General features: G+C 43.9%; 2 protein-coding genes across 3 annotated transcripts in view; both read right to left on the minus strand.

Annotated features, from left to right (window-relative positions):
• The window catches only part of LOC100744439 (protein FAM151B), a 14,473-nt gene extending 10,767 nt beyond the window's left edge, over positions 1–3,706 (minus strand). The window contains exon 1 of the mRNA XM_012381312.3: positions 3,558–3,706. The gene's annotated coding sequence lies outside the window, so the exon portion shown is untranslated. The remainder of the gene's footprint in view (positions 1–3,557) is intronic.
• Positions 3,707–4,224: 518 nt separating this feature from the next.
• Positions 4,225–14,280, minus strand: LOC100744560 (protein peste). 2 transcript variants are annotated; one of them, XM_033318885.1, is made up of 10 exons: positions 13,653–14,280; positions 11,016–11,276; positions 10,018–10,184; positions 8,278–8,422; positions 8,000–8,206; positions 7,228–7,439; positions 6,519–6,924; positions 6,040–6,113; positions 5,672–5,897; positions 4,225–5,596 (listed from the first exon to the last, which is right to left on the minus strand). In XM_033318885.1, exons 2-10 carry the CDS (start codon positions 11,130–11,132, stop codon positions 5,426–5,428), a joined length of 1,725 nt encoding a protein of 574 aa, XP_033174776.1. In that variant the 5' UTR covers positions 11,133–11,276; positions 13,653–14,280; the 3' UTR covers positions 4,225–5,425. The 2 variants fall into 2 exon arrangements, with proteins under 2 accessions (XP_033174776.1, XP_003486684.1); XM_003486636.4 differs by having other exon boundaries at positions 13,657–14,278.
• Between the last annotated feature and the right edge of the window lie 966 nt (positions 14,281–15,246).

Raw genomic sequence — 15,246 nt, forward strand, 5'->3', positions numbered from 1 at the left:
GAGCTGCCGTCGCGCCGCACCGCGTCACTACGCTCCACTCCGCTCCGTTCCGCTTCGCGCCGGCTCTCCTGGCCATATTTCGCGATGTACAGGACAGGACCCCATAGCACACACACGTGTCCGGCATCTCACGGTCCCAGACAGTCGGTGAAACGTGGGGTGAATAACAGACCGTGGCAAGGGGCAGCAGGTACAAGGGGAAAGGGTTGCACTCCTCGTTCTTTCTCCTTTTCGATGCGTGAAAAGGGACAGGAGCGTGGATCGAATTAGAAGCCGCTTCACAGAAAGAAAGGATTCGCAACGCGATCGTTGTTTAGCGCATCGCGCGTTTGTTGCCCCTTTCCGGTATGAGATACGGATCTCCAATAAATTAAATTTTCGGATTTCCGTGCCTGAGAAAATTTTCACGGCTTTCGTTTCGGTTCGTCGACGTCGCATCGTATCGTAGATAATGAATTTCGTTAATCGTTTATAGTTGCAAAAAATAACATCCGATAATAGTGTTTAGCGTAGATGCATGAGTTTAGCGATATATTGTGAGCTCGTTTTTTTTCAGTGTGTAGGTCTTCACGTCGTTAAAAATGGGAGATTCGTGACGCTGTTAGCTTTACAACCTGTTCGTTAACGACAATAGTTTTCGAGGTAAAATTCAAACGGTCCCATTAATTCTACTCTTGTTTTCGACTGTTCGTAGCGGGAGGTACCAACGCAGAAGAAAAACGGAGCAAAAAGGAGGACAGACATTCATCGAGAGATAAGGTAAAGCTTACGAAACCAGGTGGCACGTTATCAGAAAATTGTTCGAATAAAGCATATAATTGATAACCGGATCGATAGCCGTCGGTTTCACCACGTTAGGTAACCGAAGCATCTGTACAAACGATGTATATTTTTGCGAATCGCAGCGCAGGCTTCGGCTTGTAACGCGGAAGCGAAATTTTATTTGACCGCGACGCGATACATCTACTCCGGAATAATGCTAGTCTTGCCGCGTTCTAGATTCGAATAATCGATAATCCCCGATTAATTGTTCGTCCTGTCGGAAGGTTCGTTTTTCGGCTTGGACGATCACGTTCACCTCGAAACTTCGATGCACCGGGTCAAAGCGAAGCGGTTGCAAAGACGCGCGCATCTCGTTGGTGAAACGGTATCGCTTAGGTTCTTATCGCAAAAGTTTGCTTCGGGATATCGAGTGTTTTCGTCGTATTCCGATCGCGATTTCAGCGAAGAGAAACTGCGATGCCAACTGTTTTTTATTTGTTTCATTCGCACGTAGTATGTAAATTGGACACATTTGTTTCTAAAGCGATTGCTCAATCTCGCGTATTGTTGATCGCCGGTGCACGAAAGGATCCGAGCCTGTCATTAGCATTTTAAAACGCAGCCATTCAGAAATTGTAGCTTGACGAAAAATTTGTTACTCCACGCGACATGTGTTCGGCACACGAGCCCTAAACGAAGCATAAACCCGACGACAGGGGTCGTTTCTCAGATCGGTCGAGGGTCGGAGGCTCGAAACATCTGTCGAGGGTTCGCGATTCCAGGGTAACCGTACTAGCGTCAATTTCGCAGAACGTTTCGCCTCGATTTCGCCACAATCCTTGCGCAGCTTAGAGGAAATTTACGAAACGACGAGTCATTGATACGGTTGGCAATTCTTCATTACCGTAGAGACAGGCGCGTTAACAAATCTACTCGCCAGTCGAGTTGTGACGGTATCCACGGAAAATAACCGACTCTTATCTTGCTAGTTGGTTGATGAACGCGAGTTGAAAGACCGAACGTTCGATGGGTTCGATCGCATGTTCCGTGAGCATTTTCGATACACCGATCATGCGTCGTGAAAGATCAATCGTCCGAAAATACGGCAATAGTCGCGTATAAATATTCCATGAAGTTTTGAATAGATAGATTTTTCACGACACGACGAACACCTCAGGCGACACCGATGCCAATTTGTCGAAATACCATGATCGATCAGTTCCCTGTCTGCCAATTTTTGTAAGGGATAGTCGCTTAACGGTTACAGAAAGAAGAACGGAAGCAAGAAAAAGAAAGGAAACATGAAAATATCGAGAAAAAGAGCGTAATTATCCGTGGTGAAGAGGTCAATCTCGTTAATAGGTTAATTCCTTGTGCGACCGTCACGCGATTTTTGCGAGAAGGACGCGACATTTATTTAATCGTGGTAATGGCGATCTGTTTGACACTTCCGAAAGTTTCGCGGCACGAAAGGAGTGGAACTACGAGCGTGGCTGGACGAAATAACCGACTAAAACTCTTGGGAAATTTCTTCTCCCTTGTTGCTTCTCCCCATTTGCCAGAGGAATGATACGCGTTATCCCGTAAAATCTACAGTGTCATCAAGGAAAGCAAGAAGCAGGGGAGAAAGGGGGAGAAGGACGAAACCATGACCCGGTAAAGAGATCATGAATGTTTAATTTCATAAGTTCCCATGTGTCGTAATATGCGGGAAGCTTTTCGAACGATATTTTTCCAGGACAGGAGGCTATCACGAGCCTCGCAAACACTAGGTATGAACAGGCTCGTGGTGACGTCTACGAATCGGCCATAACTCCCAGACTTGTCCTTGACTCGTTCCATGAGCGGGGAGATGCGGATCGCGCGAGCGAGGAAATGGAAATGCATCGGCGCATTCCAAATTTTCCAGGTCGACGCTGCTCGTTCATGGGCGCGCGTGTGTACGTGTGTGGATGCGCCAACACTCACGCGCACCCTATACTCAGGGCCGATGCTTCAGATACAATAGAAAAATGGGAGTTTCCCCGAGACAATGTGGAATACTCTGCTTTGTAGCGCGAATCGAAGGTTCCCCTCGGTTCTCTCTTCTCTCTCCCATCCCTCGCTAAACTATTCGTCTCTCTCTTTCTCCGTCTGTCTCGAATACTCATAAATATCCTCTTTAAAGTCCTCCGCGGAATTGAAACGGACCGGCAGACGTGACAATTAGCCGTTCCGGTATCTGCATATGTATTCGTCGGTTCTTTCCACCAAGGAGGAACATTCCACCGCTATGCCATAACAAGGAAATCAAAGACAGACAGAGACGGCGCAGGAGTTCGCGACTCGAGCACAGGAGCGCCCCTAATTGTAGATCGAAGTAGAGCCGTCTCGCGAGCGAAGATTCCAGCGAAAGAAGCGTTTGGATGAAAAGACGGGTGAACGATGCTTCGTCGGCTATTGATTTTCAGCCGCTACCGCAAACGCGAGGAAAACAGTGTCGCAAGAACTGCCCGATGTAATTAATTTCTTAATGGCAGTGGCACTTTATTTTCATTCGATTAATCCGTAGTCGTTGCGTCTTACGTGACTCACGTGGTTTGTTATTCGGGATTAACGATCATGTGGTTATTCACTTTTAATTTGCACGTTTGTGTTTCATTGGCGCGCGCTGAATCATTTATTTTGTCATTTTATCGAATCGTATGATTATTCTCTGGCTGCGCGATACTACGCTGCGCGATACTACGCTGCGCGTCGTGAAACGCAATGTCGTCCCTTCTATCGCGTGTATCGTGTATCTATGAATCGCCTACCGTGTTGCGTTCCTATCCTCGCTGGCTCTCGTACGCTGCTGAACCATCCACTCGATAAGCCTGGTTCGATGGGATTTCGAAAACTCCTTGACGATGGTTCGAAATCGACATTGATCGCATGATCGAGCTACTGAAAGGCCAGATGTTACATATCGCTGTTGTCAACGAAGAACGTTATATAATGGTCGAAATCGATATGGAACGATGCACCTTTTACCAGCAGCTGGAAAGCAAGGCTGGTGAAAGAGAATCGCCAGCCTCTCGGTCTTTGGAGCAGCTCGAGAAATATTTCTCGCTACCAACATAATGACTTTTCTGTAGTAAGCAATGGATCTTTTCAAATTTATCACGATGAATAATAAACGTGCGCGAACACGGCTTGTAGCTATCGCGTTATCTTTTATCTAATCGCAGGCAAACATGGCAGTTTCAATACATACATAGATGGGAATAAAAAATTCAGTTATTGCCTTTATACATTTAGAAGAGGACATGAGCGTGTTGTTCGCTGTTATCAACGAACGATGAGTCTGCGCGCTTGATTACTCATCGATGATAAAGAAGTTAGCACGACGTGTGTCGCAGATGCTCTTGTTTCCTTCCGAAAAGAGCAAAAGGTTTTGTACATGATCTTTGCGAAAATGAACGCAATGTTCAGATAATTACATATGGTAGTAAAAGTATCGAGTTTTTATTAAAATACAATACAAAATCTGAAACGGCCAGGAGCTTTGTCGTGTGTGTCATAATTACAGGAGATTACAACTAGACGATAATTGCACTTGATCGAAACGCGTTAATTTATGCTTCGTAAAATGTATCATACTTGTTCGGCATAAATCATTGGCGCCCGTGGCAATCTTAAAAACAAGTAATAAACAAATAGAAAACTTAACGCCTTTCTCCACGAGTTTGGCACAAGAATAGCATTCGGAACAACAGGAACATCGGTATTGGCGATAAAATTATTATTTATCGTACGCTAATCAACGTATGTTAGGTTGACCTCAGACTACACTAATATACCTATATATATATTGTCAATATTTCACGGTTCTCAACTAAAAGGATGAAATATATTGTCAGTACAATATTGTTAATTCACGAACACCTCTTTCGTTGAAAATCCTGAAATATCGACGATATTATCGATTGTCTGAGAGCACCTTTAAACGACGGCCGCAAAAGTTGGCACCTATTACCCTATTAACGTGACTCGCCGTCCCTATTCGTTTACTTATATTCATAAGCATGAACGATGCTTGTGATTCGGTAATTGCTTGGTTCTGTCGACGTATCGAACCATTCGTGTTACGAAGACCGAACTAATCGTATCTATTGTTATTTCATTCGAGTTCCATTAATAAAGGTTAATTAAAACATCGTTCATGACCTCTCCGCTTTTATCAGTCTTACGTTTGATGTTTGTTGAATAACATAAAGGTATGGAATGTATCGTTGGATTGATCTAGCTGTCCTTTTTTTAACCATTAAACTGAGGTACAAACCTTTTGGTCTAAATAATAGAAAATCAGAAGGTTCCTTAGCTGAAAGTGATATGTACGAAAATATTTCAAAGACTCGTGGACTCGAAACGTAACTCATACTACGCCATAGAAGATCTCTATTTCCTATAACGCATAAACCATTCCATAGGAACTCGATCCATTTTGTCTAAAATCCTAAATGTTTGAATGCAGTTGAAACGTAAATTCGCGCGATTGACACGGCGTTGCGTTCAAATACTTTGACACTTTGTCGTAGCAGGAGAATCCTCCGATCGTTAGTCGCATCGACGCCACCCGTCGAACACATTTAATCCTAGTCGATCGACTAGATCCATTGCTAAACGTTTTCTTTCCTCTCCTTTATTTTTGGTTCTGAAGCTTCGGCTGTAGATCCGTGTTGAAGCATTCGATCGAATTAAAGTATAATTTACGATCGTTTCTGACGTGTACGTCGTCACCATCGTTGCTCTTATCCAAATAAATCAGTTCTGATTTGTCCGCTGAGGCCGATGCTGTCTCTAGTTTGGAATTCTGTAAACATCATCACGATTCTTACTGCTTTAAAAGTCGCGAACGATTTGAATTCGATGTTTAAGAGTAGGTTACCTTGTCGCCAGCCACCGAGTTTGCGCGTTGCTTGTTCAAGAGGTATAATATCATGATCGTGAAGACTATAAGGGATCCCACGAGCACCATAATCGAGCCAGCGTATATGAATATATTTGGCAGAGATAGGAGCTTTTTTAGCTCGTCGACGAACTTGTCAGTGGCCTCGACTTCCAACGCGAACCACATCACTGGGAAATAAATGGTCGGTACGGATCTGAAAAGCCTAAATAGAAGTCTATCATGAACGTCTGTCGTCTTGTTAGATCTATTTTTGTTGTTTATTTCGCTCGTTCTTCGGCCTAAACGTTAGCGGCATGAGAATCGAATATTCGCTCTGATTGTTTAATTATTGGAAACGTACTTACGATACAGAATATAACGGTTCTAGCAGCACGTTGATCTGCAACTTAGCAGATACTTTCAAAGGAATGCCGGTTTTCTGAAAAAATCCATTTGATTATTTGCAATTGATTCGCGCAGATTGGAGACGTGTTATTCCATTATTTCGAATCTTTCGATACGCGATTGCCGCGACAGTTCCGATCTAATGATAAAGAGCAATCGATTGTAAATAGGTGATCTAATAACAATAACGATGATTGCTACGTCGTGGACGATAAACGACGATAATAACGAAGCATGTCCGATATCGACGTGTCGCGTGGCATCGCATGTAAGGAACTCGTATCGAGGTCGTTGCAGATGTTGCAATGCTCTCTCCGAGGTCGAGTACGTGAACAGAATTTAGTCGATGGGAACATGCAAGGAAATAAAGTAGGAAATAGTACGGTAGTGGGGAAATTCTAAAAACTCGAAGATGGTTGAGCTCGTTGAACGTATTTACCGGCTCGAGCGTGATGAAGAAGTCATGTTCCTCATCTGGATTAAGTCCGGTGACTTGTTCTTTGAGACTAGGATCGGCTCTGTTGAAATGAGGTAAGCTGGCAAACACAGGAGCGCCATAACGACAGGCGCTTACGTTCAGTAGACCAGCGGGAGTGCATTTTCCGTTGCAAAAACAGTTTCCTATGTTTACTACGTCTGGGTCTTCTTCCGGGGCATTTGTGGCCTCTGCCGAGTGTTCGGCCTCGAAAAAGTCCTCGGTCGTGGTAGTTTGCTCGAAATATTTGGCCTGGTCGTGAGGATAGCGTCGTCTCGTATTGTTTCCCAACGTCTTCTCGCTGAGATCGTATCGGTAGCCCTGCAGACCCATGTGATCGGTTGTCTGCGAGTACTCGAACGTCAACGGCCTGCGAAGAACGAAAAAGGAAGCGATCGTGATCCGATTCGGAGTCATAAGGGATGCGACTATCGTCATGTTTGCTCGGAAGCGAACAACGGCGAACCTATTGACTCCACCTACGAAGAAGCTGTCGCGTAAACGGCATTACCGGATGATCCAATTTACGTGTCTCGAAGGTTAACGAGGGAACTTGTGAATGAAAATTGTCTAAGGTTCAGCGACGCTTAATTTGCCGCGAACAGACGAGAGTAATTAGCGAGCAGGAGCGCGCGCCACGCGATTCTTTTCTTTGACGGGCGCCGCAACTGACCTGCATAGGTCACCACTGAACATGACAATCTCATCTTTCTGTCGATACGGCGACCAGAATTCTCCAGCGCTTCCTTCCACCACGTTGCACGGGCTTTTAAAGAATCTAGTCGTGTCTTTGTAGTTCCATTTCCTCAGGATCCCAAAGTCGTTGATGTTTTGGGCCCCCGTGTCCATATTGAAGTGGCCATCGAACATCGTGGAGCCGTTTCTCTGAAAGCGTAACGTGATGGATATTATTAGATATTCGTACCGATATCTTGAAAGATCGAAATCTGTCGTCGTTAATCGAAACACAGGTGGCGTTTGATAACGGAACGATAGATAATTCTATATTGTTTTCTATGATCAAGTAGCCATACAAACGAAAATTCGTCGCGACGATTTTATTGCTGAACGGCCTTTATCGAGTGGCGTGCACTCTTCAGGATTTACGACGCAGGGAAAAAGGGAGGAAGAAAAGTCGCTTTGGCGTGTAGGTGGGATTAGTTCGCCGTAAATGTTGCATGCGTGACGTAACAAATTAATACATAATACGCCTCCCATTGCTTTTCATTCGTCATTTAGCGACCTACACGTGACCTGTTCTATTCAGTACCAATTTAAGTCGCGCTGCGAATAATTTATCGTCGGCTGCAATGCCGTTGCTACAACAGCGCAAATCGCATCTTCGACCTTCTGCGCGTCCTCGACACGATTAAATAAACAATTTTAGCTATAATTTCTACTTTGAGATGGTTGGTTTTCCTCCAATTATTTACTCTCCAACGTACCATGTAGAACCATCCGAACTTGTCAAAGGGTGGAACATCCTCTCCCATTCCGGCTGCCATTTTTCCAAGCTCAATGAGCGTGTCGTCGTAACCTTTGAACAGCAGCTGATCCACTGTCTTCGTAGTATGCACGTCCAACGACGACAACATCAGCGACAGGGTGGCTTGCAGCGCTCCATCCCAGTATCGTACTTTGTGTTTCGCTGACTGAAAGAGAAGCATGAACGATGGATGTTTACGGTATCTAACGTAGTTTTTTACCAAAAAGGTTTACTCACGATCGCGACGGTGTTCAGTTGTGTGATGCGGTCGGTCAAGGAACCATTGGTAAGCTCCGGTACGAAGTACCACCATCGTCGATTGAAGTAGCTGACAGTGTGGTTCTCAGGGTGAAACACCACGTTTGCTTTTTGCCTGATCTCTCTGAAATTTCGATGTTCCAGTATGAATCACGGGAACGGGAATTATTTTCGCAAAGGAAGCAATACGCACGTGAAATCGTAACGAATCACGCGCCTATTACTTCTTATCTGTGATGGGTATAATTTTCTCTGCTGCTTTTTATAATCGAGTTACATCACGACAGTTAGTTGCAAATTGTCGAGCAAGTTTCAATAAAAAGTGTTCGTTCTTCCGAGAGCGCTCAATTTGGAATCGTTTGAACGCGTTACACGTTTCCATAACGCTATTTACTTATCGTCCGAAGCGGAAATAAATAATAACAAAGCAGGATAAATAATAACGTGTTGCCCTAGCATTATCCGGTGCACGGAAATCAGGCGGGTAAATGGCAATAGTTACGCGCGTGTTGCTCCAAGTCGTGGTGGCTGCCAAGCGATCTTCAATTAAGCGATACGTTCGTGATTAGAGAGCCGTGATTTGGTGCTTTAGCCTACATATGCTTGCACATTTCGTTGATTAGATTTGACGCGACAATTGCTGCCCGCTAAGTGTATGAACTCGCGGATGCACCTTGCAGCGGGTCTAATCTTCGCTTATTGCTAGCAGCGCAATCTTTGTTATGTAATCGTCTCGAGATTAGGGCGAAATCAACGACAAGCAAGGAGAAGCTCACGCGTCGACCTTTTCGATGACTTCGTTGCAATCAAATCGGCCAATTACTTCCGTCTCGCGATCGACCAACTAAAATGCCAATCTGCGCCAGAATCAAATCGCTTCCACATCTTGTTGCATGTTTCTAAATATAGTTTTGACTGAGTTATACTTGCGCTTGCATTCCAAAGGCCGAAATCTGGCACTTTAACGCATACTCCGACTCATTTCATTTGCTATTCATTTTTATTCGATGAAAATTTCCGAATTGATGAAAAACCGGCTGCCAAAGGTTGCACGAACCACGTATCGTCACGCCCTGGTTCGCGTTCGTTCACGTACCATCGGGAGAAAGCAATTAAACGAGCAATTGTTTTGTGTAACATTTAGATCTTCCTACGCTAGCTTGGTGACCCGTCGACCGGTCGAGTTTTCACCGTTCATTAAGATGTCAATACCGCGAGGTTAAATAGTATGCTCGTTTTTTATCTTGATTAGGTCGCCGATTAAGAGTGCCCTCGTGGAAGGTGACTTCGAGCCTCCTTCTCGCGTTCGACGTATCGACGTGGGATTTCTATTCGATATGAACGCAAATTCAGCCAATTTGCGTCATCGATACATCTAGATGGACTTGTAATTTTCGTGATTATAAGTACTGTGTTTAGTATCAGTTTGTATTGAGTGGCAATTCAATGTTACGCAACAGTTTCCGCTTTGATCACACCGTCGCTTTTTTTTTCTAACGATTCTTCGATTTCCGTGACAGCACAAAACAAGCCTGATATTTAATTGATGCTGAAAAGAGAATACCGTGTCCCGTTGACGACGTCATGTTCCTGTTATTACTGCATCGAGGTTTTCGTTATTATCAGTGCAAATGCTGCGTTAACTCGAAATTTGTCGTTTCCTCGACGCCTCCGCGAAGATTGTTAAATCGAAAGCTTTATGTATTCGACGAATCATACCGAAATACGTAAGGACCAACTTCTTCGAGGTTCGGCTTCTTTCCAGGTGTCTTCAATTCCTCTGGATTAGTCCAATTGAAAAACCAAATTTTGAAATACATAGGCGGCAAGCTACTCGTGTCGTTCCATACTTCGAACGCTTTGGAACTTGGCGTCAGCGGCATTTCCTGGTAACAGAATTAACTTTTATCGTAGCAGTATCATTACGTATAGTATCAAAGCTCATTACATCCACTCAGCTATGAAATCGGTTAAATCGCTATGAAATCAGTCATTTGCTCGTAAACGAAGCATGCGTCCCACAAAAGTGTAATATGATCGTAAATAGGTCTGCAACCGAATCGTACACTATGCACGTTCCTTCGCAACGAAAAATTATACGTCTAGTGTAACTCTAAAGAGATATGTCAATTCAGTGAACAATCAACCACTTTTCCAATCGTGTTGGGAACAACGACGAGACACAAGTGAGACTATCGACTAGCCTGTTTCATCCCGACCACGGTCGTCGAGAAAATCTCGGCTACTAGACAACTTTGTTCGTTCCGTTTTGAACAGATTGTCTATGACGAAAGCTTTCGACAAACAGAGAGCCTCTGTGCCGACAATCAGGCATATAAACGATATAGGAATAAAATCGCGTCAGTTAAACGAATCGCGAGATAACCCAGAATCGCGAGGCTATCCGACCAATTCTCGCGCAGGAAGAATAAAGCGTTCCGACTATATTTTACGTTAGTCTCTGATGAAAATAAACAGTTTTCCAAACTATCTCGGCAATAACGACGGAGAAACGTATAGTCACGTTGTTGTAGCGTGTGGTAATCATAAAAGCACCAAGACGCACTTCATTTGTTTAAACGATTCAGATCGATATACTTTATCGCGAAGAACGAACGAAATTGCGTCACTGTCTTCACGATTATGCAAATTAAATATGAAACGTGTATGTAAATTAAAATGCTCGGTTCGACGAGCAATGATCCATTGATACCCACCTTTTGCAGAATGTAATGAAAAATTGCTGACGAGGAGGAATAGAGGACCGTGCCAGAAACGATCAGCAGGACGCCGAAAAGACCAAGGCCAAGAGATTTGCTAGTCCAAGGCCTCATGATGACGGAAGCTTGTGTACGCGGAAAATCGTTTCTTGACTTCTCAGCATGTGTGCCTCCGACGGCCGCGGTCAATGTGTTCGCCGATTAGGCCTACACCCGGTCACTCTTCCGGCTGTTATGTGTTTTTCTACGTCGCGAAGCCTGAAACAAGATAAAACCTATCTAATCAGGCAGTCACCGAGCCACTTTTTCCACGCTCTCTTTCGTCTTGTTGTCTAACCATACATACATCACGTATATACGTTTGCCATCTACGTCCTACGTGACATGTTTCTCATTTGGGCCATAGAAACGATGACTTTGCCACTTTGTAAATTGCGAGAGAACGTGATTGTCTGGGTCGTAAAGCCAGTAAGAGTAATGTAAACGGTTGCTCGAACGTTTAGCTCTCGGGTTTTGGTTAGGTTTGGGTTATGGTATCTAAATTATAGTATGGAAGAAGGTCATAAGATGCATTACCCTACCGTAATTTGTCTCTTTCGACGATCCGAATGGCAAAGTTTATCGGTGAATAACGCTCGAAAACGTTTTAGTTCGTGCTCCTCCTTTTTTTCGTTAAGAAAATGAAAGAAGCAACTCGCCAATAATATTGTGTCGTATAAATTTCAGAGTTTCGTGGAACGATTTGGGTAGACCTCTTGTTTTACGTCGCCACGTGTCGTTCGTTTTTTATTCCCTTTTGGCTCATCCTTGACCTACTTTACTGTATTAATTTGTTGGGCACTCGAACTTGTCCACACGATGATTTCATCGTAACAAACGTAACATATAATCCGCCTTTGGCTGTTCTGATATTAAACAGTATGATGTAATCCAGGTTTAATGAATTTATGTAACTCAGAAAAAAAATACGGAACGAATGATCGATCGCGCTAATCGCGAAGGAAACGCATCGGAGGTTTCGTTTGAAGAGTCGCATATTCCCGATCACGTGTTTACATACTTGATCTATGCAAATGATTATTCAGATATTGACGATAGTAAAATAAAAACATCGGCTTTTTCGAAAACGAAGAGGTGGAAAATATATATGTCACGACAACGTTTGAATAGTCGACGAGATTCTGAAACGTGATCCTAAAAGTTGTAACTCGTACCACGATACATACACAGCGATTCGGCGTGAAAACATGCAATTGACAGCTTCGCTGATACTGCGTTTTCTTCAGATAATTTTATTATCCGAATGCATGCGTCTTTTGTGAAATAAAATGTTACGAGACAATCGCAATAATAAATCGTTCCCGAGCGTTGCAATTAACTTCAAGTATCTTTTTTTGTCGATAATCTTTGTACAGAATTCGTGAAAAATCAAGCGAGTAAAAATTACGTGCCAGGTTTCAATATATTACAGATTTTTATGATATGCTTGGCCATGCCCCACGTGATCCCATGAATTTTGTGTCATGCAGCTACGTTTACTGTTAGTTTAGCTGGATGCTTTTACATTGCCGTTTTTAATTGTGTCAACATTATCACCTTAGCGTTACTTGTAAAAAATTGGGAAAAAAGGGGTCACATTTGCATTCATATAAGAAACGAATTTGTAGCAAATGCACGTATATTTTTCGTCATGAGATGATTTATTTACGGTCGCATGACAGCGCATACTCGAAATCATATCCGCGAGCGGTTTCGCGAGGCTGGAAAATTTTATAAAATCTCGAACTTAAACACGAGGATTGGGCGTAACGAATAGAGGGACGATAGCGGTGGTTTAGTCGCACGTTTTGTCGCGTATCCGCTCGTATCCGTCCATATCGTATTGATGTAGGAGCACGAGTAATGGGAGGTTATTTATCGGTTCACCGTCCCGTGGTGTCCACCGCGTTGTTCCGACAAAAGACGCAAACGAGTGTGTTCTTATCGTTGGAAGCGCCAATGGACTGCCACCGTCTCCTCTTCGTTCATCGATATCTCCTGACCTTTAATTCCTTCCCGACCGAATTTCTTTTTCGCGCATCGACGTCCATTAACGTGCAGTATCGCGCGCATTGCTTTATAGATCAAAAATAACATAGAAGTAGCAATGGGATCATTGATTTTTCTGCCTCTTTTCGAGCAAGGATCTCGCGGGTTATGAATGAAGCGGCCTCGACAACTATCACGGTTACGACGATCGTTACAATCGCGGATTTTCATTGTACGTGTTCGACGTTCCACGTATGTTTGTTGTTCGTCAACCAGTAGGTAATGTTTCCTTTAGAGATAAATATTTATATTAGATGGATATCACGGTACACGTGTAAACCGATTAAATTTAAACCAACTATTCTCTATCCTCTCGAAAAACGATTCACATTATTTTAGCTAACGATCGTTCACGGACGCGAATGTACGAAAAATAAGCCTAACGCGACGCAAAGCCTAATCGGAACATCTTGTGAGAACTTGTGGAACTGTGCTTTGCCACGCAACATTGCTCTTTGAGACTCCGAAAGATGAGTAATCTTCCCACAAACACCGACTACTATATCTCCAAACGTGAATAAAACGTGGCGATAATATGCGATTGACTTACTTGTTTCACGTAGTCCACAGTGTACGTTCGATTACTTTCACTGTCCACGATCTAGACGAAAACTTCTTCAGTCAAGAAATGACGATAACTTTAACGAGATTATAGACCAAGCTCAATCAACTCGACTCTAACGTGTGATACTGTATACAGCACGGTTGTTACTGCCGCGTCCGATGAATCAACAGGCTGCATATAATGTGACTATTGGCCGCATCCCCTCCACTTAGGGAGACTTCCCTCCTTTGCTCACCAATTCGGACCCTCGTCATCCCGCCTTACTCCTTCGAAACCTCTTGAAGAATTTTCTCCCTCTTAAAAGCGACGTCGAATCGCTCGCTCGTATATACTAGGGACAAGGTCTATTATCCTATGATCGAGCAGTAGTTTGGCTTCTCTCCAAACCGCGTCGCAGGCCCACGAAACCAATCCAATGGTGGTTTCGTCGTCAACTAATTATAACACGTGCTTGCGCTATCACTACACGTATCACGTGTTGCGAATGAAGCGCGTTTGCGATAAAAGGAAGTAATTCGTAAAAGTCGCGGATATGGAGTACGAGTGCTCGCCGGTAATTGCCCTCTCCGTTTTTCGCTGCTCAAAATGGATTAACGTACAAAATCGATTTTCGAAACGAACGCCATTCTTTCCACACGAACGTTTCAATTTTCGATGCAGACGCAATTCAATCAATTAGTCGGATTCGTTTGTCCTGGACGGTTGAATAATATGAAGGCAACTTATTTGTGCAGGAAAGTTCAGATGCTCAATGCGTCGAAGCTGATTTGGGCTAACAGGATGATCTTGACCTCACGTGATTGACCAATGCCTTACGTGGCTGTTATGCAATGGTCCTTTTATTGAATATTTTATCGAAGTACGTTTTGTCAACCATACGCAACATTTTCCTCGTTGTCACGCAGATTGATAACGCGTGAGCAACTCGAATTGATATGCCGAAGCATATTTGAGAAACACGGGGCATGAAAAACGTGGTGAAGATTTATTTACCATGGGCGTTGAAGCATAGTCGACGCTGCTGATATCTTATCTTCCGATGCAGTTGTGTGAAAAGGGAAACAATCTTCGAACAAGACACACGACTTATTTTACATCGTTAAATCTTAACGACCGACGCCAATCGAATTCTCGCCGTGGTACATGTTCGAAAGAAAAGCGAACGAATCGCGATGTACCATGATACCGAGATCAACTCGGTTGACTATACGTAAGTACGTAAGTGTTTCGAACGACACTCGACCTAAAACTGGAGTCGAGCGTGTCAAAGGAGGCAAGGGGCTACGCTCGCGACAGGTAGTAAGCCACAGAAGTGCCTGATCGCCCCGTCTAACCCCTCCGCCTGTCTGATCCGGTTCAAAGCAGCTGATCTCTTCATTGCCAAGCGGATCCGTCTGCATCGTTTGCGAAGAGTAGCCATAAGAACGCGGCTTCTGTCTGTTAATTAACCCGGCAATTTCGTTGCGATTAATTCCGACCATGCCTCGAGCGTTCACCCGTTCCTTTGCCTGTGGAACACACTGTTCGTCTGAAACCTTCGTTTAATCATTACCGTGTACGCCCACGAATCGCCCG

Source organism: Bombus impatiens, unplaced genomic scaffold, assembly GCF_000188095.3.
Source record: "Bombus impatiens unplaced genomic scaffold, BIMP_2.2 scf_0129, whole genome shotgun sequence".
Lineage (NCBI taxonomy): Eukaryota > Metazoa > Arthropoda > Insecta > Hymenoptera > Apidae > Bombus > Bombus impatiens.